Source organism: Lissotriton vulgaris, chromosome 7 (genome assembly GCF_964263255.1).
Source record: "Lissotriton vulgaris chromosome 7, aLisVul1.2, whole genome shotgun sequence".
In the NCBI taxonomy this organism is placed as follows: Eukaryota; Metazoa; Chordata; class Amphibia; order Caudata; family Salamandridae; genus Lissotriton; species Lissotriton vulgaris.
Genome location: NC_141695.1, coordinates 1261569072 through 1261596355, shown reverse-complemented (window position 1 = coordinate 1261596355; position 27284 = coordinate 1261569072). Strand labels below are relative to the sequence as shown.

The following is a 27284-nucleotide window of genomic DNA, read 5'->3' as shown; positions in this document are numbered from 1 at the left end:
ATTATGATTTCAAGCAGAAGCCCCTGTGAAGGCTAGTTGCAATGCCCCCTAATGGTTCAGCACAATTTGGCTTCTCAGTGCTTGCCACAAGCAGGCAACAGAAGCTCAGTAAACACCACCACCAGGCTAGCGAAAGACAGATCCTGCAACTGGCTTTAATGTGCTGTCTCTTTCTCTCTTGACTCCCAGACCCCCTTCTACCGGTGAGGTGCTTTGTTAAATCATGAACTGGAGTCGCTCTTGGGCTGAACAGGGACACTTTTAATGTGCGCAAAGTAGCGACTTGTCAAACTGATATTTTTAAGTATTTGGCAGGGGGTGCAAATAAGGTCAAAATCCATCCACACACACTACCCCTTTATCTTTTGCATCATGAGTAACATTGTCTTTAGAAATGCTAAGAAACCACCAAGAGGAGAAAAACATGCAGAAAAGCTCACATTGACAGGTTGTTCGTGTAAGTCAAGCTCCTGAGCGGCACAGGAACCAACTGGCAAGACTGTGCAGTACTATCCTCCCAGTAACAAGAAGGAATGGGTGTACAGCACTCCTGTACACAAAGGCGAGGACGTCCTTCAAGAATTTCACATGTATTCCCCTGAAGTGAAGAAGCCAAAGTCGATACTATCCTAACCCAAAAAAAGGAAAATAATTAAACAGTATACCAGGCCATTCACTCCATCAATGCAAGTGGCCATCCATTCAACCGAACCAGTCCAGTTTTTTCATCAAATCCCTTCCTCCACTGGCATTCAAGTGTGCGGAGTTAGATTGTTGTACTTCACAAAAGGACTTCTCTGAATTGGCAAGAAAGCCCCAAACGTCCCAAACATCCAGAGAGCCGGAAATTCAAGTCTTACTTCTGCTGCCGTCAGCTCTAAACAAAAAATTACAAAAATATTCTGTACAACTGTCAGTCTTTAGAGAAAGTTCTTGTACAATCCACATCTTGGGGCGACAGGTGCTTGGCAGCGCATCCACCTTCAATAGAAGCGCTTATTCCTCTCCTGGCGTTTCTGAAACACCACAGCACCCACCACAGCACAGACAATGATGCCAAGCAGGGCGCACAGCAACAGCATGAACACTTTCCACCCGGTCAGGGGCCCGCTGCGGTAGTTACCAGTCGGGTCATCGACGTTATCTGCAAAATAGTGAAAAGAATCAAAATCATACTGTAAGACATGTTCACAGTACCTGCTCCATCAGTTGGTCCCCACCACCTCCCCTCTGACTTTAGCCACCCCTTTGCTAACCACCTGCTAGCATATGCCCAGTGCCACACTCCCAATGCTTCCCCTCTTGCCAGCACCCAGCGTTGTCATTCTATCAAGGTCATCATCTTCTCCATCAGCCAACTTCTGCCAGCCTCCCTCCAGAACATTGCTACTACTTACTTCACCAACAAACTGACCCCTACACCAGTCATCAACTGCCTTAAACTCCATGCATTCACTCAGCTAGGCCATCAGTACCTGCGCTATACACTCCACGGCCATTCACCACAGCGCAGCCCACTGCACTCAACACCAGGATGAGCTTCTGATGTTACTGCATCTAAGATGGATGCACCAGGCATGAGAATCTCCGACATGGGTGACTGAGCGCCTTTGGAAAAAGGTCTGATGGCCTGAAAACTACACAAAGCGCTGTCTTCAAGCACTAGCCAAACCCCACAGTAATGGGTTTCCTGTAAGGTCACATCTGAGAGGAGACTACAGCAAGACTAGGTATTCCCCGTTACCTTTCGGAGACTTGAGCAGGCTGACGCTGGGCTCGATCTTGGTCCAGTCCACATTCTCATCCTCAGGCGGGTGCTCCACCATCAGCTGGAACACCTTCAGCGAGATGATGTCGTGGTTGTCTGCACGCAACAAAAGACAAGAGAAGGGAGTGGTCATTCAAAGGTGACCATGAAAGAGGACTGCAGTGTCATGGTATGAAATTGCATATCTCACCAGACAAGTCTCCCGTGGCGGAAGAGGCCCCAAAGAAGTAGCCAGTAGGCAACCGGACTCCAGCGATGTCAAGGCAATTCTTCCATTCATTCTTATCTTCAATGTCCGTCATTACCTGGGACAGAACAACAAGCGTCATGCAAGCAAACAGCAAGAAGAAATATCAGGGAGATGGCATTTAGAAAGCAGGCCCACCAACATCTGGGGGAGGGGCGCCCACAAACATGGATTCTTCACACTACCCCAGACCCTATGCTGGCATAGGGTCTGGGGTATGCAGATGTGCCCAGGAGGTTGGCCCTCTGGAAAACAAGGACGATTTCCATGAAACTGCAGCTTATTCAGAGGACGTACCTGTATAAGGTATCGAAGAGCCCCACCAGATTAAGTAAACTGCAACATGGCCATGACCCCCCACCGCCTCCTATGTAATATTGGCCTGGACACCTTCTATCATGCGGTATGGGATTGCCCCATTAAACAGCAATACTGGCATGCATATGCAGCACCCTGACCTGAGTTATAGGGAGGCAGATCACACGAGAGCCTAAAATGATGGTACTGAGTTTGACGGATTAGTGTGTGTGCTTGGGGGGGGTGTTAGGTAGGCTACTAGACTCCTGGTCGCCATGGGCCTACTCATTGCGCGGTGGGATATTGCTTGCAGTTGGAGATCGACTATGCCCCTCCCCCCACCCCAGTAAATTGACCACGTGGAATGGACTGCTGTGCCAAAGGAGACAACATTGTATATACATCAAAGGGGTTGCCCTGACAAGTACAACATTTTAAGACAGTGCTTAGATTGCTCCTCTAATACAGATATATGAAGTATATTTGGTAAAACCAAACCGAGAATGACAATTTTTTATTATTTTATATCATATCAATATGTAGCAAAAATTACAGATTTAACAAAAAACCCATGATTATTCAACCCACTACTGACCCCGCCCAAAAGCTGTGCACATTGGCTCTGCGGTGCTCTGAAACCAATACCCTGGCTTTTATTACCTCACCCAATCCAGTGGGTTCCTATATCCCTTCCCATCCACCTCACCTCTTACTCCTCTCAGTTCCCCCTTTCCCCAAAGGCTCATCACCAGGGACTAAAGACTGCAAGCCAATCCACAATAGAGGTGGATTCCATAGTGCCCACCCAAAACTACAGCACGCTCACCGTCAGCCTGCCGCGAGAGTACCGAATAGCAAGAAAGGTGTCATGGTTCTGGTTCCGAATATCGACTGTGCATCCTGCCAGCTCAGCTGCTCGGCCATCCTTGCCGTGGTCGTATTCCAAGGAGCCATTATTCACCATGACTGAAATGTAGGGGAACACCCGCTGCAGTAAGAAGGACAAGTTCAGTTAGGGACTTATTGCATCACAGCCTTGCCCCTGGGTCTGCCTGTACTGGGCTGGCAGAGGTGCAAAGCACTGATGACTGCAGCCAGTGTTTTATCTCAGATACTAACCTCAGTTGTTTCGTCGTTAGGGTACGTGTCGAGAAAAAGTGCCAAGCCATGAAATTTATCTTTACTTCCAAACACAGGACCTAGATGGGAAGATGGTGAGAAGTAAAACCTGCTTACTACAGCAAAGAGTACAAGACACACCCTGACTCTATCCACAGTGCAAACATCAAAGAGGAAGGCAAACAACACTGGGGAAACAAAAGGAGAGGATACCATGCAGAGCACAGCTGGGAGAGTGGACCACATCCTATCACATGGTAAAACAGAGGATGAGACTGGATGCAGAAGACAACCCAGAGCAAGTCACGGCAGAGTGGGAGGCAGGCCAAGGGGACAGCAGAAGACGAGAGTCAAAGGCAGGGGTCAGAGAAAGGCAGACTGCAACAGCGTCGAGCAGAACACAAATAGGGGAACGTGTTGGCATAAAATAAGTTACAAAAAAGGGGGTGGTGATGAACAGAGTGTCTGAGTTAAACAGACCACTCTTACCCAGTCCAAAGATCAGGGCTTGATCCATCATGCACTGGGACAGGAACAGACTAATTTGCATACAGCCAGGTTCTGAAACTGGGATGGTGCAGTGAGCTAAAAAACGATGTTGGATCTAGCCCTGATCTCTTGACTGGGTGAGAGCTTTCTGCTTAATTCAGAGACTCTGTCCCTCACCACCCCTTGTTGTAAATATAGGCATAAAATAAGTGGCAAAACAACTGGAGCAAGAAAACAGAACGGAGGACGACCGACCTTCAGGATAGGATTACTAAAGAGGTGGGGAGTGGGGACACTTCGGACAGGAGACAGAGAAAGACGAGACAGATGGGCGAAGGTGAGAGACCTTGGATAGGGGACAGCAAAGGACTAGACTGGCAAGCGTCAGGACAGATGGGACACAGGTTAAACAGGGGCAGCAGAGAATGAGAGAACTAGCGAAAGAGTACACAATGAAAAAGCCAGAAAAGGCCTAAAAAGAACCAAAGGGGAGCAGACAGCGTAGGGGCATTTGCTGTCGGCGATAGCAGGAAAGACGTCAAGCTGTGCAATACCACAGGACAACAGTGTCCTAGTTTAAAAAAACAAATATGTTGTACTCTGCCAATGCTAGCTCACTGCAGCCAATCATTTAAAATAAATGAACCAGTAAAAACAATGTGAACCAGTGTACAAAAGTACAAGGTGTAAAAGATGATGCGTAAGGTATCCGCAGCTTACTCACCTGGTGTAAGTCGGTCCTTTGTGTACCATAGTGCAAAACCGTCCCCATGAAGGTTCTTCTTGCCAGATCCATGGATCTTAAACTGAACGTGCATCTCCCAGTCCTTAAGGAAACATGGCTGCAAGAAAGAACCTCTCTTTATATTCTGGACTTTACTTATCACAAACAAAAGCACAAACCATGGGCTGGACCACCAGACTCTGCATACCTCCCCTGGGCTCTCTCTCCATGACAGGTCAGTCTCATGGGTACAAGTTTAATATGTTTTTCCATTTCACAGTGAGTGACCAATCGATGCCCTCACTTAAAGACCCTGCTCTCGTACCCCATTCAACTAAATTTGAAGTTTCTTCTCTAATAAGGTTAGCCTGGAGAAGAATTAATAAAAATGTCCAAACTTTGCCTTGTTTCCAATTTTCTTAGTCTATTTTCAGCCCGGAGCATGGTGGTCAAAGAGTGGAGAAATAGTTACAGGTGGAAAAAGCTTTTGCGATGTAAGATGACATTTCATATTGCAGGTCTACGGTCAAGTCTTTGATTTTAATCAGTAGCATAGGATGGAAAAGCCACTGCTGTGATTAGATGCCTGCTGAGTTTATTGTGATGTAGGGGCAGTCCCCATGCAAACTTACACAACACATCACATCATCCTTGACGCCTCACAGACGCAGAAGTGCCGGCTGAACATACGTTTCACAATTATAGCACCATTGATTGTCTCACTTATACACACTTTTGAGGGACTGATCAAATTCTTGGCTACCCAAATAATTACTAGCAGGCAATAAATTATTGCACCAATGCAACCTGAAACCAATACAAATATTCTCAAGAAAATACACGAGGGGCTATTGTGGTAATCCTACATGTGTTCGGTTTAGCCCAGCAATGAGCTTGCGTACTAGGATGTCAAAGAACTTAAACTCCTGCAGTTCTCCTGGTCTACTCCTACCACCCTCTTGCTGTGTGATGAATGAACTTGAGCTGCCACACTGGCGTAGTCGGCAGTTAGAAGATCTGCCACAGCCATCAAAAACAAAACTCATTTTTAAGGTATCACTAATAGGTAGTTTTATTTTGCGCAATGTGACAAAAAATGCACCAAAACACACCAACATAAATATTGCACATCGCATATAAAAATGACTTTAAAAATGTTACACCGGAATTGGACCCCCAAACGCATCTCATAACAAAGATAATGATCAAGGTAACTCGTATATCATTATCCAATAAACAAAGAAGTATTAAGGTTTCAGTTCACCATTAATTTTCAGTGATCATTATCAGGACAACACTGCCAACCCAGAAAAAGTTATCTCACTGCAAGTGTGTTTTAGCACAACGTCAATTGACTACAGAACAGCAGTCAGTCGATTGTAGAAGCCTCAAAAATACAGAGGGACCAATCCTCAATAAGTGAACAAGCATTTACAATGCAATGGTTTTGCCTTTGACAAAGTTAGAGCGATTGGCATTGTCAATGACACATTTTTTATTTATGTGTTGGTTTTGAAAACAGATAAATTAATGCCATTGTCATTTACAATGCCAATAGCGTAATCTCACGCAAACGGACGATGGTTACAAAAAATTTTGAAAAGTGCTCTATAGAATCAGGAGGAGTCGGGGAGGGATAATGAATAGAGATAGAGCCAAGAAGGAAAAACAAATTAGGGTGAGAGAGAGTGGTGCATTGGAGAGAGTTAGCAGTGTGTTGAAGGGAGAGTGAGTGACGGGATGAGAGAATGAGCAGAGGAAAGAGAGGCAGCGAGAGAAGGAGAGTGTGGTGAAAGGGAAGAGTGAGTGACGGGATGAGAGTATGAGCAGAAGAGAGAGAAGCAGTGAGAGAAGGAGAGTGTGGTGAAAGGGAAGAGTGAGTGACGGGATGAGAGTATGAGCAGAGGAGAGAGAGTCGGTGAGAGAAGGAGAGTGTGGTGAAAGGGAAGAGTGAGTGACAGGATGAGAGTATGAGCAGAGGAGAGAGAGTCGGTGAGAGAAGGAGAGTGTGGTGAAAGGGAAGAGTGAGTGACGGGATGAGAGTATGAGCAGAGGAGAGAGAGTCGGTGAGAGAAGGAGAGTGTGGTGAAAGGGAAGAGTGAGTGACGGGATGAGAGTATGAGCAGAGGAGATAGAGTCGGTGAGAGAAGGAGAGTGGTGAAAGGGAAGACTGAGTGACGGGATGAGAGTATGAGCAGAAGAGAGAGAAGCAGTGAGAGAAGGAGAGTGTGGTGAAAGGGAAGAGTGAGTGACGGGATGAGAGTATGAGCAGAAGAGAGAAGCAGTGAGAGAAGGAGAGTGTGGTGAAAGGGAAGAGTGAGTGACGGGATGAGAGTATGAGCAGAGGAGAGAGAGTCGGTGAGAGAAGGAGAGTGTGGTGAAAGGGAAGAGTGAGTGACGGGATGAGAGTATGAGCAGAGGAGAGAGAGTCGGTGAGAGAAGGAGAGTGTGGTGAAAGGGAAGAGTGAGTGACGGGATGAGAGTATGAGCAGAGGAGAGAGAGTCGGTGAGAGAAGGAGAGTGGTGAAAGGGAAGACTGAGTGACGGGATGAGAGTATGAGCAGAAGTCCTGCATCCTGGGAGCTGCGTGACTGCAGAGCCAGGACCTGCCGGTGGCACCGCTGACCCCTTGCCACTCCTCGGGTTCCCCGCAAAGCTCAGCCTGGGATGCGGCCCCACCGGTCGGCACTGCTGCTGCTGGCAGTGATGTTCCTGCATTACGAGGCAAAGTTTGGAGAGAGGAGCGAGTCCTGAGGGAGGAGACGGTGTAATACTTGACTTGACTGAGCAATGGAAGGGACAAACTTAAGCTGAACAGTCCAAATAAAAGCAAGAAAATGTGAGGTACAAAGCCACTGGCAAGCAATGGGCGAAATGCATTCTCATGGACGCTTTCCGAAGGTCCAAAAGATGTAGGCTTCGACCAAAAAAAAACAACAAAAAAAACACAATAGGTACACCTGTCAAAGACACTCACCTAGCCAACAGAAAGCGTGTGGGGCCACAACACACAGGGCCTCTTGGTAGTTGTGTGACTACTGTTCGAAACAGAATGAGGGCATTCACACCCACCTTTCACTGCTGCTCTCTTCCTTTGAGCCTGTACACTACTCTGCTGTCTTTTGGGAATGTTTGCGGTATGCAAACACAACACATGTACACACAGTAAAAGTGGCACACAGTAATGTACTCCATTTAGGGTTGAATTTATAAATAAGTGCAGGGGCCTAAAGATTTTTTAAGAGCCCGCCACTGGCACTTACAAATGCCATGTTAGAAAAATACCAAGGCTGTCTAAACTGGATTCCACCTCACACCTTTCTTCCAGCAAGCCACACTGCCTGTCTCTTCATCTCACTTTGCAGTTTCTTTTCCATCCATGCTTTCTCATTTATCACAATTTCCCTATTTTTTCTCTTCCTCCTTTCTTCCTCTTCTTCCGGTCTCTCCTACTCTAGATGAAGTCCGAGGATGAAAAACAAGCCTTGGTCCTTAAAAATGAAGGACAGTGTCCACCACCCGTTTAAAAAAAAAAAAACCTGCACAAACTCCTTCTTTTGAAATAGTGGGTTCAACGTACTGCTGCTTAAGCCCTGCCGATAGCCTCACAGTGCACGAGACAGCGCTCCACATAATTATTACATTCATTGTCCAGGACTTTCTATTGTACTCACCCTGCATAAAAGGTCAGCCAACAAGTGGTAACTGGGTGTCCTAACCTCCAGCCTTACTGTCTGCTCTGCCAACACATTTGGCCACTATTTACTTTGGCACAAGTGAATCAGGTGAAAGGCAACCCGATTCTCTTATACACTCATTCCTACTATTGAAATGCAGAAACAAATATACAGGATAGCTCTATAGATACATGATCGATCCGTAGTTCTTTTTTTTGCATATTGAGAGGAACCTTAAAACGAATCTTCTGTGTATAGTATATTTAAGAGCATCTGCCTAACTTTCTTCACGCAACAGCCGGCTTGGCTTGAATACCTTATTTCGAGAACTGAGAAATTGATAATTTGAAGTTAACTCAATTAGATGGGATATAGTGATATTGTCTTTACGGTTACTAGGCTTTGTGGCCACCCACAAACTGTGGAAAGGCATGACCAATCGGAACAGAAAACATGACGCATAGTGTATACCCCGGGGGATCGCACAGTGCATTCCGATAGAGAAGCACTCTAGTAGGCCCCTGCTTGTGCCCCAGGGGCACTTAAAGGTCACGCAATGGAAACAAAGTGAAGCGAGGAGAGGTGGCGTAACACATAAAGCTGCCGACCTTGGAGGTGGAGAGCAGAGTTCGATCCTCAGCTTAGGCTGTATTAGTTCTAAATAATTAAAAGAAGATCCCTGGCTGGGCTGTATATTAAATAAACCCATCAGTAAAATTTCTGTCTAGCAGACTTAGACTATAACCGGACCAAAGAGCCTTATCTATCATAGGCACTCTCCCCCTTCTCTGCCCCACAAGTTCTCACGTTATCCCTGTGGCCCAAAGAAGAAGAGAGTGGGGCTTTTAATTAATATGTAATGCTTCAACCTAGCAGTGCCACTCGTGAACACAAAGAGGCACTTTTGAATAAACACCTCGGTAAAATTACTATCTAGTAGGCCCGAGACTAGAACCCTGGTCTGCAGAACTAGAGAGGCCGAGCACTGCCCCGGTGAGCTACGGAGCTTCTCCCACATGGTGGAGTTAATAGGGGCGTGAAGAGTATGCTGCCACCCGTCCGCCGGAGAGGCCCCCCGCTCCCGATGCCACTGCTAGGCAGTACACATTAAAGCTTTTTAAAAAAAAAGTTGTATATAGCGCTAACGAGACCCGAAGGGGTTAGAGCGCTTTACATGAGCACATGTTGAGTTAGAGACGGACACATTCATGTTGTTAGGCACAGGGAGATTAAGCATCCTGCCAAGACTCGAACCCGGTTTCCCAGCCTCCACTGTCAGTGCTTGAGTTTCGCAGGCTGTGCTGCCACCCGTCCGCCCGAGGGCCCGCACCCGCTCCCGATGCCACTGCTAGGCAGTACACATTAAAGCTTTTAAAAAAAAAAGTTGTATATAGCGCTAACGAGACCCGAAGGGGTTAGAGCGCTTTACATGAGCACATGTTGAGTTAGAGACGGACACATTCATGTTGTTAAGCACGGGGAGATTAAGCATCCTGCCGAGACTCAAACCCGGTTTCCCAGCCTCCACCGTCAGTGCCTGAGTTTCGCAGGCTGTGCTGTTATAGGAAGTGGCGCCTACCCAATAATACATGGCAGCCGGGGAATTGTGTCTAGCAGACTTAGACTATAACCGGACCAAAGAGCCTTATCTATCATAGGCACTCTTCCCCTTCTCTGCCCCACAAGTTCTCACGTTATCCCTGTGGCCCAAAGAAGAAGAGAGTGGGGCTTTTAATTAATATGTAATGCTTCAACCTAGCAGTGCCACTCGTGAACACAAAGAGGCACTTTTGAATAAACACCTCGGTAAAATTACTATCTAGTAGGCCCGAGACTAGAACCCTGGTCTGCAGAACTAGAGAGGCCGAGCACTGCCCAGGTGAGCCACGGAGCTTCTCCCACATGGTGGAGTTAATAGGGGCGTGAAGAGTATGCTGCCACCCGTCCGCCGGAGGGCCCCCCCGCTCCCGATGCCACTGCTAGGCAGTACACATTAAAGCTTTTTAAAAAAAAGTTGTATATAGCGCTAACGAGACCCGAAGGGGTTAGAGCGCTTTACATGAGCACATGTTGAGTTAGAGATGGACACCTTCATGTTGTTACGCATGGGGAGATTAAGCATCCTGCCGAGACTCGAACCCGGTTTCCCAGCCTCCACTGTCAGTGCCTGAGTTTCGCAGGCTGTGCTGTTATAGGAAGGGGCGCCTACCCAATAATACATGGCAGCCGGGGGAATTCATGTTGTTAGGCAAGGGGAGATTAAGCATCGACGGCGGGTGCCGGACCAGATTCGGGGGCGTTCCCGGCTTTTGGCTGACGTAGTGTGACGTCGCCAAAAGAGAAAAATTCTCGGGAACGCCCCCGAATCTGGTCCGGCATTGACGGACAGAGCCCTCTCCCAATGGCTAGCCTCCATTTATGGAGCTAGCCAATGGGAGGAGGGGGCGGATACCCGACCCCACAGAGAAAAACATAAGGTTTTCCTAGCGCATGCGTACTTCGTACGCATTGGCTAGGCAAAACCTAAAAATGATTTTCCTACAGGACCCCTACCAGTACAATTCGAACGATGGGTAGTGAGGTTTTAACAGCACATAGCCTTATGTGGCAAAGAGTTTACAGCTTATTATCTCAAAGGTGGGGCAGCAAGGGAACCACAGACAGCTACCACCCACCGCTGTCAAAAGACAATAAATTACAGACGTAATTGTTGTCACAATAACAAGTTTTACAGAGTTCCCTGAGCACAAAAGTATATGAGTGTATCTGTTAGATTTACAGATGATATCAATTCGAACAATGATAGTCCATATCCATGTATCCAAGTTTGAAAAAAAGTCCTTATTTTATTTCTCTTCCAGATGCTCACGAAGACTTGTGGATACAGCAGTACAGTCCTGATATCAATTACAACAGCCAAACGCCAACACGTGTTTCCTCAAGGGGCATCACCCAATGACTTCCTCAGGGCAAAAGAATGATATCACTTGCAGATGTAAGAGCGGCTGAGTAACAGGAAATTCTATAGAGCAATCCACCATAGGGTGGTATCATAATTTTATTCCTCACTAGTGTCTTCAAGAGTCTATCAATCTTGTTGAAAAAACGATAGGCAAAGTAGGTCTGTGTATCTTGAGACCATCAAGTATGTCTCGAGCTCCCGTATATGATCAGTATCGTTTGGACGCCGTGATATCATTCTTTTGCCCTGAGGAAGTCATTGGGTGATGCCCCTTGACGAAACACGTGTTGGCGTTTGGCTGTTGTAATTGATATCAGGACTGTACTGCTGTATCCACAAGTCTTCGTGAGCATCTGGAAGAGAAATAAAATAAGGACTTTTTTTCAAACTTGGATACATGGATATGGACTATCATTGTTCGAATTGATATCATCTGTAAATCTAACAGATACACTCATATACTTTTGTGCTCAGGGAACTCTGTAAAACTTCCCCTACCAGTACAATGCCAACATTAAGTCAAGGGACGCCAATTCTGTATTTTAAGTAATTGTGTATTTGTTAATAAAGCACCACTAATTACACTAGGGCACTTGATTGCCTAGGCATAAAGAACCGCACAAAGAAGAGTGCGTGTACAAAAAAGGATGCAGCCAGCTGCTCTCCACAAGCAAAACCGGACTTTCTGTACATGTGTTCTTTTTGGAAGTTTGCATTGTGTCATTTTGGGGACCTGCCAGAAATACATTTTCCACACATTGAGGAGAAGTCTGAATATTTGTTGATACTTCGACAATTAACGAGCTGCTGTTCCTTAATACATATTTTTAGATGACATAATTTTTGATTGGTTTCTTGTTAAATTAGTTCATACATTTCTTGTTGGCTCCAAGTTCATTGGGTAGCCAACAGAGTTTAAACAACCCCCATGATGAGTAAAAGTGAGGCCCTGGGGTGTGCTTTTTACTGTAAATGTGTATGGCTCTCCCCTTATTGGTATATTGTGGGATCCTTTTCTGTTGTTCATAGCTGAACATACAAGACAAACCCCAATTTTGGAAGATTTGAAAAACTGAATGTCTGGGACTGGAAGAGGGGCACAAGAAAATGCAAGCTAAATTAAACTGGGTTTCTTTTATTTTTCTTTTGCTAAGATTTTCCTTATAAGGTGGAAGCTGACAGTATATAGGCAGCATCACATGCTTTCTTCCCTAAGAAGAGTTTCCACCTAAGAATAGCTGTTCTCCGTTTTGATGACAGCCTTTGTATAGTTGACACCGACCCTAAATTACACACTGCCCTGTTCAAGGGCCAAATTTTGTGTAGCCACATCAGACTCTCAAGAATGTATTATTCTATTTCACAGGCAGCTTTCATGGGGAAATCTTCAAGATACTGGTCAGCCTTTATCGAGGGGCAGATTTTTTTATGGGGCTATCAGACCAGAAAGTATCAGTTAATCAGTTTCTATGACAGATCATTTGGGGTCACATCAAAAGCAGAAACCCAGAGAGGAGTCTGTTTTGCAGAGAATTACCTACTAACCGACACTTACCACTCTGTTCCAGATGGACCCTTCACGACTGCGCTCATCTGGTGTCAGTCGGACGTACTGGCTCGTCAGCATAGTGCTTCCCCCAAAGTCCCATAAGGGCATTGAACTTGAGCCGACCCCTGGGGGAAAAAAAACACACACACATTGGCCAATGTCAAGAGCATATTTGGCTAAAAGAGCAAACCAGAAGAGCACAGAGGGTGGGTTAATAATGTCGGCCCTTTAAGCCAAAAGGCATTTATGCAATCAACAGCACCAAAACCGACATCAATCAAATACTCTGATAACATGTGCCTAACCATTGCTCAAGGAACTCCACAGGTCCTCGAGTGCTGGGACTCAAATACGTTTTTATTAAAGTTCACATTGCTCTATTAATCGATTCACAACCAACAGCATGCATCCAACTCTTTCATTCTATACATAACAAACGTAGGAGGAGTTGGACTCTGTAATATGGCTGTTAATTAATACAACCAAAAAATATTACTTAACTATTGGGCATATCATTGCGAGTCAATAGCATTTATTAATATATATGTTTTCTACCGATAACGTATGGGTGGCTGCAGATTATGCCCATATTTCCAAATGAGCCATTTGTCATCATGTCTGAATGACTCTGCTAATGTGTGCTCTGAACTATAAATGGCTCTGACAACATCAGTCAGGGTTGCTGAAGCCTGCTGCTACTGTCTCAATATCTGAGCAAACCTGCTGCCTGTCTTGAACCATAAGATGGTTAATTCCTGCTTTGCTGCTATGAATATGCACGGGATGGAGGCTGCAGGTCCATTACCAAGGAAGTTTTAATGGTTTTAACAGTAGCTATATATGTTAGTGTTTATAACCACAGATTGACAGGTCTACAATTGGAATATGTTATTTTATATTCATTTCTAACGCGCAAGAGTGTCCCAGCGCGAACCTAGAGTCTGAAGAGGAGCCAAGTTTAGGAAAAAATGTGAGTTTTCAGCTTTTTATTTATTTTTATTTTTTTCCCGGATTCTTGTATAGCGCACTGACACCGAGAGGTTTCCTGGCGCTGGCTGAGTGCCAATGAGATGGAGATACGGGGGTCTAGCCAGTCTGTGTGAAGAGGTGAGTTTTCAGGAGTTTTCTAAAAGCCAGAAGTGAATTGGCAGATTTAAGAGGGAGAGGTAACTGGTTCCAGAAGGCGGGGGCAAGGTAGGCAAATCTACGACCGCCGTTTTTTTTTTGTTTGGTAGCAGGGACAGCTAGCAAGAGGCGATGGGAGGAACGAAGATTACGTACCGGACGGTAAGGAATGACCAGTGATTTGAGGAAGGCAGGGGAGGTCCCGAACACAGCTTTGAAGGTCAGACAGCCGATCTTGAATGCAGTCCTCTGCTCCACCGGCAACCAGTGGAGTCTGTGAAGCAGTGGTCTCGCGGATTGCCACTTCGGGGTTTTATAGGCCAGCCTTGCCGCTTGGTTCAGTACAATCTGGAGCCTATTAAGGAGGAATTTAGGTAGGCCGTAGTACAGGGAGTTTGAAAAATCCAGGCGGGAGAGCACCAGGGCGATCAGGACTTGTATCAGGGCCTCTGGTGTCAGGAGATGGGAAACTTTCCTGATTTTTCTGAGCTGGAACATACATGAGGACACAACCGCACCAACCTGAGGCTTAAGAGAGAGCTACGAGTCAATTATGACCCCAAGGCTCTTTGCTGACTTAGCCGGGACGGGCGGGGAGCCAAGCTCAGATAGACAGAACTGTGGGCCCCAGTGAGTGAGACTGTTTCCTGGAAGGATTAACTCGGTCTTCCCTGGGTTCAATTTAAGCTGGTGGGAATTCATCCAATGTTGGATGTGTAGCATCACTGCTTGACAATCGAGGGCTGCATTGGGGGTGTTAAGCGGAAAAATTATTTGCAGATCGTCTGCATAGTTGAATACGGTGATATTCCACCTCTTCAAGGAGAAAATAAGCGGCTGAAGATAAAGATTAAAAAGAAGAGGGGACAGGGACGATCCCTGAGGCACTCCGCAGATGGATGGGACCTGTGCGGCTGTGAAGGGACCAAGCCGGACCGCCTGCATTCTGCCCGACAAGAAAGATTTGAGCCAGGCCTCGGATGCCAGCTTGCTCGGCACGGTGGATGAGGATGTTGTGGTCCACCGTGTCAAACGCAGCCGACAGATCCAATAAGACAAGCGCCTGTGATGTCCCTTTATCGGCATTAGCCCTAAGCGTATCCATGACTGTCAGGATCACAGCCTCGGTGGAATGGGCTGGTCTGAACCCAGCCTGATTAGGTTCCAGAAAGTTGGAACGCTCGATGAATTCAGATAGGCAGCTAGTAACATGTACCTCCAGGAGTTTGGATAGGTAAATGTGTTGAATTTGCCATTTTAAACGTGCTAAATCATATGTTGACCTCGATTCCATGCAATGCTCTGATCTTCCATTTTGTTGCATCGCACTTCCATCTTGAGCTGCCTTGACCTGGAGTTACACTTTAGCAGTAACATAAACATGTTATTCACGTAAACCAGTACAAGCAGGTGCGAGGCATCTCGTGAGGATGCCTCGTGAGGTTACGTTGTACCTTCAGAGTGTTTTCATGCATTCCATACTTATCGCTAGAACAGAGGGAGGATGGCCGTGCCAGTCTCCAAGGCCGGAGAGTGGGAAAGGAATGTCTTTTGCCTCGACACCGCCAAAAACAGAATCTGGCCAGGTCTGTCTGGGTGGGTCTGATGCAGAGATGAGGGCCAGCACTTGTGAATAGATGGGCGAGAGCGCCTGCTAGAGGCTTCTCGAACAGGTTGATTTAAGCTATAAAAAGCGGGGTCTGTGGGGTGGAGCTCAGGAACTCAGTCTTGGAGTGGATGCACTCGCGGGACAACTTTGGTGCCCGAAGAGATTACTCCCTGAGCTGCCGGTCTGCGGGTTCCCGACCTGGTGTTCAGTGCTTGGCCTAGGGATGTTGAAGTCTCCGGTGCTGCAAATGAATCTGGTGAGGTGCTTTGTACATTAACTGTTTATATACCTGTATTCACAGTTTCATATTTATGTATATAGTGTGGTGTATTCATTGTTTATTGCCTTTCACTCGGTGCCTAAGACTTTCTTAGTTGCAGTGACTTATTGCCTTTGCCTACAATATTAATAAAGCTCATTTTTACCTCCAGTGGAGTGTTGGAGTTTCTCTGTGAGTAAGTGGTGTGCGTAAGTTCAGATTACGCAAGTGGGCAAAGCAATACAGTAGGGCAAGAGAGAGATAGGCCGATAGTTGGCAAGGTCCTCCGGGTCAGCTCCAGGCTTCTTCAGTAAGGGCACGAGGACAGCCTCCTTGAAGGAATTAGGTACTACTCCTGCCTCCAATGAGGCGTTTAATAAAGGCAAGATGCAGTCTGGTAAGGACAGGCAGATGTCACGAAAGACAGAGGGAGGACAGCAATCATTAGGTGAGCCAGATTTGACTCGAGCAACAAGTTTAGCCAGAGTGCTGGGGTCGAGGGCAGGGACTCGGGTCCTGAGTGCATCTAAGCGGGGCAGTTCGTTCCAGGCCAAAGCAGCCTTCACAGCCAGAGTGCTGCCGCCCATCCTTTGCCAGCAGAAACGCAGAACTTGAGGCAGGAGGCGAGTGAAGGAACGCAGATATCTTGCAGGGGTATAGAAGGAAAACCGTTTCTGAAGATAACCTGGCCCTGTGGCATGCAGAGCGCGGTGGGCGATAACTAAGATCTTGAATATGACCCTCTCTGCCACAGGCAGCCAGTATAAGGCGCGCAGGTGTCTCACGCTACGCCTGGCAGGGATGTTGAAGTGAAGCCTGACAGCCGCGTTCTGCACCACTTGCAGTTTATTTAGTAAGCAGTTCTGCAGGGGATCCTGATTTCAGACCCTTTAAAGCTTTAAGGGAGCTAGATAGATCAATGGGGGCAAATGCAGCCAGCGAATGAGAGGGAAGGGCCAATAGGGTTCTTCCAGCCAGGAGGGCACCTAGGTCCATATTGCTAGAAGTGAAGGACGCCTGTATAGTGTGAATTTTCTCCAAGAAAAAAATGTAGAGTTCTTCGCACCACAAGGTAGAAGATGGAATCGTACTTGCTTGCGCCTTGCGCACCAGGAAACTTTGAACTATATAAAGGATTTCCTTTGAATTATTCTTGGCTGCATCAATTCCTTTAGTATTGACCTTTAGCCTGTGCTATGGCCGTATAATAGGTTTGTTGCTTGTATCCCAGCATACGTTTATCCTCGGGACGATACCCTTTACGCCAGACTCGCTCTATTTTCTTGCACTCCTGCTTCAATATCCTCAGAGCAAGAGTAAACCAGGGGTTAGAGGAGGAGTTATGTTAGGTTATTTAGTTTTTATAAAGCGCACAGCTACTCGATAGAGTGTTCCGGCGCTGGGCTGAACGTAAACATTGGTTTATCCAGGAATAACCAATTTTAATTTTTTTCCTAAAACATCTTAAGTCATCCAATTGTCTAAGAGTAACAGGCATCCGATCCCATAGACAGGCCACTTGTACCTAAAAAGAGCGTCCTCCCCTACGTGAGCGGGCAAACCTAGGCACTGTCATCAGGTGAAGATCTAAGGTTTCTGCTCGGGATATAGAAAGACGCCTGCTTCCTAATGTAAGGGGCTCCGAGGCCATGAAGGGCTTTAAAGGCCAATACAAGTGCCTTAAAGTAGATTCTATTACAGATAGGCAGCCAGTGAAGATTCCTTAGATGAAGAGAGATCCGTTCTCTTGGGCCTAACATGAGGATTGCTCTGGCGGCCATGTTTTGATTAACTTGCAGTTAATGCAGGAGGCCAGCCGGAAGGCCCAAATAAAGGAAGTCCAATCTAGATGTTATAAGAGCTCTCTGGAGTGTCTATACCGGGTGGCTGGGGCTATGAGATCAACAGTGTTAGAGATTAAGCTTGTAAACCCAGCAAGCCCATCTACAAGATCACTGGCAAGAGGGGGTCTGGTGGCCCCCAAGGCTTGGCTAAATAGCAACGTGTCAATTTTAGCAAACATAGGCTCACGATTAGAGCGGGGCGGAAGGTTACCATCTGGTGAAACCCAGGTGAAATATGTCTGAAAATGATCTGACCAAGGCTCCAGAGTGGGGGTTTCAATTGCGATAGGAAAATTAGAGCAGATAGGGTCTAAGCGGTGGCCCCCTGAGCGTCAGATAGCCAACCCATTGTGTGAGCTGAGCGAGGGACAATGCTTCTAATAGTTCAAGAGTGTCCTACGAAGCTGCCTGGCCGAGATAGAAATTTAAGTCGCCTAGGATAATATAGTGGGTAAAATGAAGGACTCGGGGAACAATAACGTCCCCCAGTGCTTTTAAAAAGGCACTCGCTGGACCAGGAGGTCTATAGATCAAGGATCTCTCAAGTGTAAAATCCAGAGCTTCGCAATCTCCTCCAAGTGTAGAAACATCCTGTTGGAGGGATCACTTATATCTATATACGATAGCCACCCCTCCTCCTCTCCCTTTTAATCTGTCCACTCGAGTAATTCTGAAGCTGGTTGGAATGGCCAGTGCAATGGTAGGATTCAAGACCTCATCGAACCAGGTCTCTGTAATACACAGAAAATCAAGTTTCTTGTCCTCCAAAAGATCAAAGGTATCCTGATAATTCCTCTTGAGTGAACGTACATTAATAAGAGCAGCATGCATAGGTGGTTTGTGCTTACCCATTTTAGCAACTGCCATGGTTGGAGCACGTCCGAAAGAGCCAGTACTGAATCTAAATCACAGGAAGAGCAAATCGTGTTTTTACATTCCAGTGCATCCTACCTACTGGCGCGGGAGCATGGAAGCGTGCCGAGTGAGTGAAGAACTTTGCTACTATACAGCCCCCTCTCTGCAAAGTGGAACACATGATGGACAGCGTGGCTGGCACTGGGCGCTTTGGGGATGCTGACGGGCGCAGACGGGCTTGCCTTAGGCGTGTCCGCTGCATGAGTCCGCGTGCCTATTTGTAGGGTTGGCTACTCTGACAACTAGAGCACGCACTGACCTAAAATGGCTTCTCTAGTTTGTAAATGTGAGACCCAGGAAGTAGCTGCCAGTCCGAACTCCGGACCCGGACAGTAAAAGAACGTGTTTCCCAAGAGCCCCAACCAAATTCAGACAATGCAGGTAAAAGTGAACATATAATTTTTTTTAAACGAAAGAATTTCATAAAATTTTCAAACGGGCAAAACTAAAACTAGTGAATTTCATAAATTTTAAAACGAATAATGAACGAAACTAGAAACAGCACTTTTAGTTTTACATATACTATGTCACTAGCGGGAGGGTTCTCCGTTATCTCTGTACCTAGTAATAACTGACAGGCCCAACACGGGGTGAGGGTCTACACTAATCCTGCTTTTAAGGCTCATTGAGGAATCTCTTTCTGCAGAATCTGCATGTTGCTAAGTATTTGAATTATCAACTTACATAGGCATATTATTTTCAGTGAAACCGGGAACTATGTAAGAACCTATCTGAGCATTTTTCTATCTGCAGGTTATACTGTATAACCCAGAGGAGTTCCTATCCACAGCACCTGGTTAAATAACTGACAAGTGCATATTAAACATGTAATTCATAACTCTGACTATTAGATTAGATTCATGCAAGGGGAATTTTGTGGCAGAAAAGGGGGATTCCATCTCATCGCAGTAAAAATGTACTGAACTGTATGGATTTTTTAGATTTAAAAAAAGCATAAAAAATGATGCCATGTACAGTAAATCAAACTGCATGGTTTTCCTGGGATCTGAAAAGACATGCAATACATTTACTTATGAAGCAAACACAAATATATGATGGATGGAGCACTGAAACTTTTCAGACGCCCCAGTCACAGATTTGGGTTGAATCCATAATTGTTCTTTAGCTCACATTGCCACCTCAGTTCCGATCCAGCCATATGTAAATCAGTCTTGACCCTGTTCCTCATGGGAACAGCCTAGTCCGAACTGCCAAGCCAGGTCTTCCCTGGACCGGAAACAAGCATTGTGGCACTGGATTCGGGGTAACACCCCTCATCAGCCAGGCTAGCTTAAATCCAGTGGCAAAGTGAGCAAGGGACCCACGTATGGGCATACCCTGCCAACTTAGGGTGAATAAAGCAAACACAAGGAGATGATGGACGGAGCGCTGAAACTTTTCAGACAATCACCCACAGTTACAGACCTGGGTTGAATCCATCATCGTTCTTTAGCTCACTTCGCCACCCCAGTTCAGACCCAGCCATATGCAAATCAGTCCTCATGGGAACAGTTCAGCCGAACTGCCAAGTCAGGTCTTCATTTACTTATGCACTAACTATTTTTAAAGTTCCTAATGTGTGTTCAAGTGCTTTAATAAGATGGGCTTTGGAGTGTAGGGTTAGCGGTTTCCATGTACTGATATTTATTCTTCTTAGTTAGCAATTTTTTGGATTAACATTTGAGACTGCTCCTCAGACACATCCTTTGTAAAGTGATGCACTCACAGCAGAAAAGTCTCCAGCATGGAGCACACTCAACAGAGGTATGAGATTTCTGCACTTCACTGTCATCAGCCCAACTGAAAATGTGACCAAGGAAGACAAAAGGCTGAGCCTCTCCTAAAAAGTGCCTGTATCAACTACAACAGAACCTGAAGGCTCCTCTTCACTCCTAAAATCTACTTAAGAGAGGTGCTTAAGGAAGTATAATCAGCAGCCCCTTGCTAACAAAGTCTTTATTGAATTTCTAAGTTCTTCACCCCAACATGGGAATCTTCACCCTCCAGCCACAGCGAGATACTCAATGCATTTTCCCCTGCCTGCCCTCAAATCACGGGCATCCAATGTGGATCCCACTTTGCCTTGTAAATAGTAGTGTGGATCAAACTTTAAGATATTACTCTATTAAAACATGTATGAATAAAGACTGTATTAAGGTGTTTCATATAACTGTGTGCAGCAGGTCATTTGAGAGCACAAAAGGGCCTAGGGGCCTTTAAAAAGTAATCGATTTAGCACTATTTTCTCATGCAAATAATGTTCCAATCCACTGTCTTGCACCATGAAATTGTATGCCATCTGAGAAAGCATCTGCTATATTTCTAAGAAACCAGCATGAAAACGGTTACTCAAAACTTCCGATTGTCGTTTTTCCTTTCAACTAGCCCTCTTCATCCCTTCCATGGCTCCTCTCACACCACAACCTTCTCTGATCACATGCTTGTTTGCCTTAATCTTTATTAATGTATTTTTGCAAATTGCCCTCTCACTTCAAACATCACAACCTCTCATCCGCTGAAAGTCATGCACGTGCTAACCATACTTTATCTCCTCTTCTATTAATCCACCAAACGTCTGTATATACTAGCATGTCCATGCTCCCTCACCCGCCCCCTCCCCAGTGATCACTCCCATTAGTTGAATGTACCACAAACTAGAATACATGCCAGGAATGGTGGTCTTACGTGCAAAAGACAAATCCCTGAAACAAACTATAACAAAGAATAACCAATGTCATTGGATGAACCATAAAATTTGTGTTCCAGAGCAGAGTGCTGACCAGTGTGAATTGTTTCAACGTCCCATCAGGGGTAATAAGCACTATATAAATTCAATTACAATTAATATGATGGGTTGTATTTGGGAACGAAATGGTTGAATGGGAAAATTAGATATGTGGAATGCTTTAAAATATGTATGCCTGCACTGGTGCAGTTTTCAGAACTTCCTATCTTGATCGGTCATTCATGATAAAAAAAACTCAAACAGGATAGAACACTTGTTATAAGGCTTAGAAGTCCGTGAACAGTTCAGGACCGATTTTACTTTTCCTCTCCCTAATGCCACCCCACACAACACTAGGCACGCAATCATTCAATTATATGCTTTAAATGCCTGTGTAGTTCCTCCTACAGACACCCTGGCCATACTCTCACTTTCCAAAGACACCTTGTAATAAGCTTAGCCACTCACCATCCTGGTCCTCCAATATCTGCAAATCCTACAGCAAAAATTGGTGCCGCCCTGCACCCTATATTTATCCACCCATGCCCATTCCCCTTTCAGGCCCACTGCATAGGTGCTACACTTAAGCAGCCATCTGGGCAATCTAGGGAGAAGTTCTACACTCTGGTACTGGAACAAAGGCAGCCTTAAGCTCAGTGAGTGCCACAGCATGGTTCTCAAGAATGGTGAGGGCCAAAGTGGTGAACCAAAGCTGGGGCTGCCGAAAGAAGTGGGACAAGATCTGAGGGAGATGGATGGCATACAGAGGGCACTGAGGTCCATGCGAACATAGAAACACTGAGAGGGGGGGGGGGCACACCAATCACAGCACGTGGGAAAATGAAGGCGAGTGTACCAAACATCCCAGCTATAACTCTTATCTCCTTCTGTAGCTCTTGAGCCCTGAACATAATATTAATCAGGAAAAGGCAGTTGGCTGAGGTTCGAGTGCTGCCATTGCCAAAAGGTGGTAGACCACAGACAATTACCCCTTAGGTTATTCTGGCCAACAAAACATTTAAAATAAATGTTCAGTTTGGCAGGCCCAGGTTCTGTCACAAGACAGACACGCCCAAATATACTTCGCTTCCATATACATTTCTTCTCAGGAATTGACTCTTCTAACCACAACATTCCTGTAGAAGAAACAAGGTGCCTAACATTTGCCATACAATAGCAAAAAGTATACTACAAAGAGCAACCAAGTCTTAGACACACTGCACAACCACCAAGCCAGTACACAATAGTCAGACCTCATCAACAAACACGCTTCCAATATGCCCGAAACGTCTATCCAACATCACCATCTACCTAGCAGCGATCACTACACTAAACCTTTCCAATTAAACTTGCAACTGACTTCTCTCAAACAAATCTTACTAGACAGACCCCGGACACCTTCATGCGCAATACATGGCAACAACGCTGTATACCAAAGCGCTGCCACATTAACAGCACTCCGTTATATCAACCCCAACCATACGGACTTGCCTTTTAACATCACAAAACCAAAATAAATCACGCTTTACAAACCAACATAGCAGAGACATAAGCTTACCGTCCTGCTCACAAGAGAAAACAGTTCCAGCCTGACATCACTAGGACGATCTTCTGCTGTTTGATCTGAGCATTACGAGCTCAACACTCAATCACATTACAATTCGCATGCTTCAGTTACAATACATCTGTAATAACACAAATAGGTGCTTTGGGAGCCCTATTTCAGATGGAGAACACCCAAAATAAAATGCATCGGTCCACCAGCAACACCTTATTTTATCATAGAAACTAGCGACAAACAGAAACATGCGAGAAAGCGACTGCCCTATATTTAGTTTCCACACTGCTGAGAGAACGTGGCCCCCCAGAAATTACATGCACCATCACCGGTAAAGCACTACTGTAAATGAAATGGGGGGGAAAAGATACCCCCATCCCCACTTTGACAATACCATCACCTGGTGAACGGTAATGTGAGAGAAACAAGTTTCTAAATCTTGTTTCATTCTACACAATACGACATAGAACGTCAGCTTTTTGGTTTCTACAGGATGGCATTTATGAAGATGTAATACTTAACCCAGTGCGACTTGGGAAAACTGTGCTCCCACTCCCTCCTTTAATGGACTTTACGCCTAGTTAGATGTCAGGAGATAGCCCCTCGCCCTGGTAGGTAAGGAGGACTGTGCACCAGCTTTTGCTGCCCCTTGCCTTGAAAGTTACCCTATCTCGCCCTCACCCTGGTAGGGCTTGATCAGGCTGTGTTCCCTCTTCAGATGCTCGCTGTTACCGTCCGTCAAGTCCCCCACCGCCCCCCGCAAGAGCAGGAGGAGGAAAAGACAGAACGGACTCGGTTCCTCCGCCATGATGTGTCTCCCTTACTTCCTGCTTCCGGTACACCACCTCCGGTTTCAACCGGAAAAGGGTAGATGTGCTGAAAATCACATTCTTGGAGCAAGAACACTCATTTCAGCGCTTTCTTGCTCTCGGGCCCCGAAACAAGCAGAGCCCAGGGTCTTACTGCTACCACTGAGACACCGCGAAATGAACGAAACACAGTCAATATTACATAGTTATGGGCCAGACCCTTAGCAAAAGCCTAAAGCCAGACACCAGAAACATCCATTGATAAGTCAGCTGACAACGCTTAACAGCCAATGGGAGGCCAAACAGTCACCAGCGAGAACCAATAGGAGGGCAACGAGTATGCCGGTAATAGTTACTAGAAAATGATCGTCTCACAGGCACCGCAAATGAAATGACAGCGCGACACTTTAGCATGGACGTTAGAACTAACAATGAAACATAAAAGAAGGACTAAACACTCACATGCACGTCATGCTTGTGTTCCTTTTTTTACTGTTTATTTTATTTATTTATTTAGTGCATTTTAGCGCGGACATTACCCGAAGGTGTCAGAGAGCTGTACAATAGAACCAGTTACGTTACAAGAGAAAAGTGTTTGTTGTAACTGTTATAATTGCTATTATGCAGAGAGCTGTATGTTATAGTATGTTTTCCTTTTCCATGAACTGGCATCATCCAGTGTCACCATGGAATGTTCAATACATATTTATGTGACGTCACACGATCTGGCGGACAGATGACAGCTGACTCCTGTGGTGACTGTTGTTCCTATTCCCGCTCCCCGCGGGCCCTTTGTGTTATTATAATAAAGTAACTAGTAACAACACTCCTGGTTTGTCGTGCTGTTACGCTACAATTGGCGACGAGGACTGGTGACAAAAGGGCCTGCGAAAGAAAACGGAGATCTTACAAGTTTGATTGATGAGGCTTGTGATCCAAATATGGAGCGTAATGAAGGTTAAGGACTGATGGAGATAAAAGTCACACGGAGTAAGTACACCGTGATGTATGGCAAGCGCTGACCGAAAGGAGAACTCTTTTGAATGAAAGTAATTGTAAAAGGAGTGAAGTGCGTAAAGTACTGCCTTGGAAAATAACAACAGCGAAAAGGAATCTACGTGTGCGCGTAAAGCAAGCCTGGCTGAGTGGAATGAATAAAGGCTGAAGCGCTTCGGATGAAGAGAAGTACCTGTGAAACTGTCAGTGTTTTCACCTCAGAATTGGCGCGCTTCCCTGTCAGAGCTCAGCTGAAGGCGCAATCAATCACCTCAGCTGTGCCGCGTGAAGCATGCCGGGGGTGTAAGCTCATTGGACTGTGGCAACGCACGTCATCGTACGTGTGCTGCGTGCGGCCATTTTCGAAATTGATTTCTGCCTCTGAATAAACAAATACGAGGCGGTTTACACACGTGAAGAAACATCGCGCAGGAAAGGGTATTTCGGAAGGAAATAGTAAAAGACACAAGTAAGCCAAATAATTTAAAAACGGATAAAGAGCCTAGTATATATCAAAGTATTGAAGCAAAGCAAAACGAAGGAAGAGAGATCTGAAAGGAATAATATAGGAATCTGTGCAAAACATGGCAGAATGCAACAACATATGTGCACCTCCTCGATTTCTAGATGAGCCTGGAAAACCCACAATGAAGTGTAAAAAATGGATAAGGGCATTTGAGAATTATATTGTATCAATTGATGGAAAAGCATTTGATGCTGAAAGGAAATGTTCATTGTTGTTTGGACTATTAGGTAAAGCAGGTCAGGATATTTTTGACAGCATGCCTGAATATGAGAGTCCACCAGGAACATTTGTACCTCTTAATGAATACCAAGAAGCATTGAAAAGATTAGAAAAACAATTCGATGAGGAGAATAACAGGGGTGGGGAATTTATATCGCCCGACGCCCGGAACATGTGGATTTTAGTCAGAGAAAAGAAGTTTTAAACTCTATTTTGTCCGATGGGCAAGCAGACATTCTTTCTACACTGCTACGGACTGTCAAATATTTTTAACGAGCAGCCTAAAATTCCTTGTCTGTAACTGTTTTTTTAACCCGTAAATACTGTAAACAGAACCAGCACTGAGGCGATTCTGAATACAATCTATGAGAAACGTGGAGGCAAATCTCGCCAGTGGAAGGAAATGTTTTACGCTCTCTGATTTGCTGGAAACCAGAGTCTGTTCTCGAGGCTGAGATCAGCTGTTGAGTTTAGTAAACGTGTGGACTTTTAGCCCCTCTCTTCGATGGTGTACTCGGTTAGGAACTTATAATATGTTCTTTTTTTCTTTGGCGTGCAGTTGTCCTATTTGGTTTAAAAATGTTGCTCCATGTTCGTGTCTACGAGCCCAGGGCGCTAAGGGCATACAAGTGCAATGGAGAAATGCATGAACGTTACACAGGACACAGTCGACTCTGCTCAGAATCAAAGCCCCAAACACATCTGATAATTTTGAATTCCCACTGAGCCAGCGTAAAGCAGATCTTTACTTGACTGTGCTGTTAGGAGTCTGCAAGCCTTCTGCAGGTCGTGAAGCACTTTCGGAAGAGCCCAAGAAAGAACTTATTTGAAAAAAATTCAACATTGGAGCGAGAAAAAATGTAAGTACTTTAGGCAGTATGAAAGATTTGTTTATGTAATACGGAGCTGATGGGAACGTAGTGTCAGTCTTCAAGTGCCACCGTCACTACTTAGTCATTAGGTAACCAAGTCTGCCATGGAAAACCCACACGTCTGCCTTGCGATTGTTTGCAGCATTGCAGATCAAGTTTCCATATGGACTACAGCCCCGACCCCCCTCTTGCCTTACACTGTAAACACAGAGGATGCAAGAAGCAATGACTCAACACATCCTCACATGCAGGGTGAATTCTAGATCGACCTGTGGAATCGTAACTAAAAAGGAAGTATTTGTCTTTACAGGTCCATTTAAAAGAGTATGCCAATTCATTTTACAGTTAAATGTGCACACAAAAAAATCTAATGCACGGTTTCCAACTTCTAATCTGCCTCAGAGTGAAGTGTTCTTTCTCAGTGGTTAATCTACATTAATGTGTCATGACTGATGGCGGGGGTTGTGCTATCAGAACATTTTATAGCCGCAACATCTTCCTGCCCTTTACATTTCCAAATGAAGTCAGGATAACAGGACCTGTATTTTGTTAGGAAAAGAAAATCCTGCACCTACAGCTTCATCCACCTTTGTGTTTGAACTGCATCAGCAACTAACATGGACCACTTTTCTTAACACTGTTGTCGGAAAACAATTAAGGACCGTCTGGTATATGTTTATCAAGTCCCAGAAAACAAAGCACAGCCCCCTTAGTTCCCACTTATGCTAGTGCCAAAAAACATAACAATTATTTCTTTTGCATTATCATAGTGGCTATTGCCACTTGAACTGACTATTAAATAAATTTGTTTTGTCTGTCTTTCCAGTGCAATAATAGATGGTTGGATGCACGGGTTTTCCCCTCTGACTTCATTTTCATTTAGTGAAGAAGTTTTACCACTAGCAAGCACAGCTCAATTCACATATTGAAAATGGAGTTCTAAGAAGCCTAAGGTCTGTGAGTAGGTGTAAAGTGAGAAGGAGCAGTTGCCACAA

At 45.4% G+C, this 27284-nt stretch overlaps 1 protein-coding gene across 1 annotated transcript; it reads right to left on the bottom strand.

Moving 5' to 3' along the window:
* Nucleotides 1-240: 240 nt before the first annotated feature.
* LMAN2 (lectin, mannose binding 2) lies at nt 241-23944 on the bottom strand. The gene is made up of 8 exons (XM_086931808.1): nt 23549-23944; nt 12839-12957; nt 4645-4762; nt 3432-3511; nt 3139-3300; nt 1959-2073; nt 1745-1864; nt 241-1144 (listed from the first exon to the last, which is right to left on the bottom strand). The coding sequence occupies exons 1-8, from the start codon at nt 23673-23675 to the stop codon at nt 984-986; spliced, it is 1002 nt and encodes a 333-aa protein (XP_086787934.1). The 5' UTR covers nt 23676-23944; the 3' UTR covers nt 241-983.
* Nucleotides 23945-27284: the final 3340 nt, after the last annotated feature.

What these genes read in the sequence shown, in the direction of transcription:
- LMAN2 (XM_086931808.1), bottom strand. Translation starts at nt 23,675, where the DNA reads ATGGCGGAGGAACCGAGTCCGTTCTGTCTTTTCCTCCTCCTGCTCTTG. An exon ending in CCTGATCAAGCCCTACCAGG is followed by an intron (nt 12,958 to 23,548) that starts GTGAGGGCGAGA and finishes TTTTTCCCCCAG; the next exon opens with GGGTCGGCTCAAGTTCAATG. An exon ending in CTAACGACGAAACAACTGAG is followed by an intron (nt 3,301 to 3,431) that starts GTTAGTATCTGA and finishes TTCTTACTGCAG; the next exon opens with CGGGTGTTCCCCTACATTTC.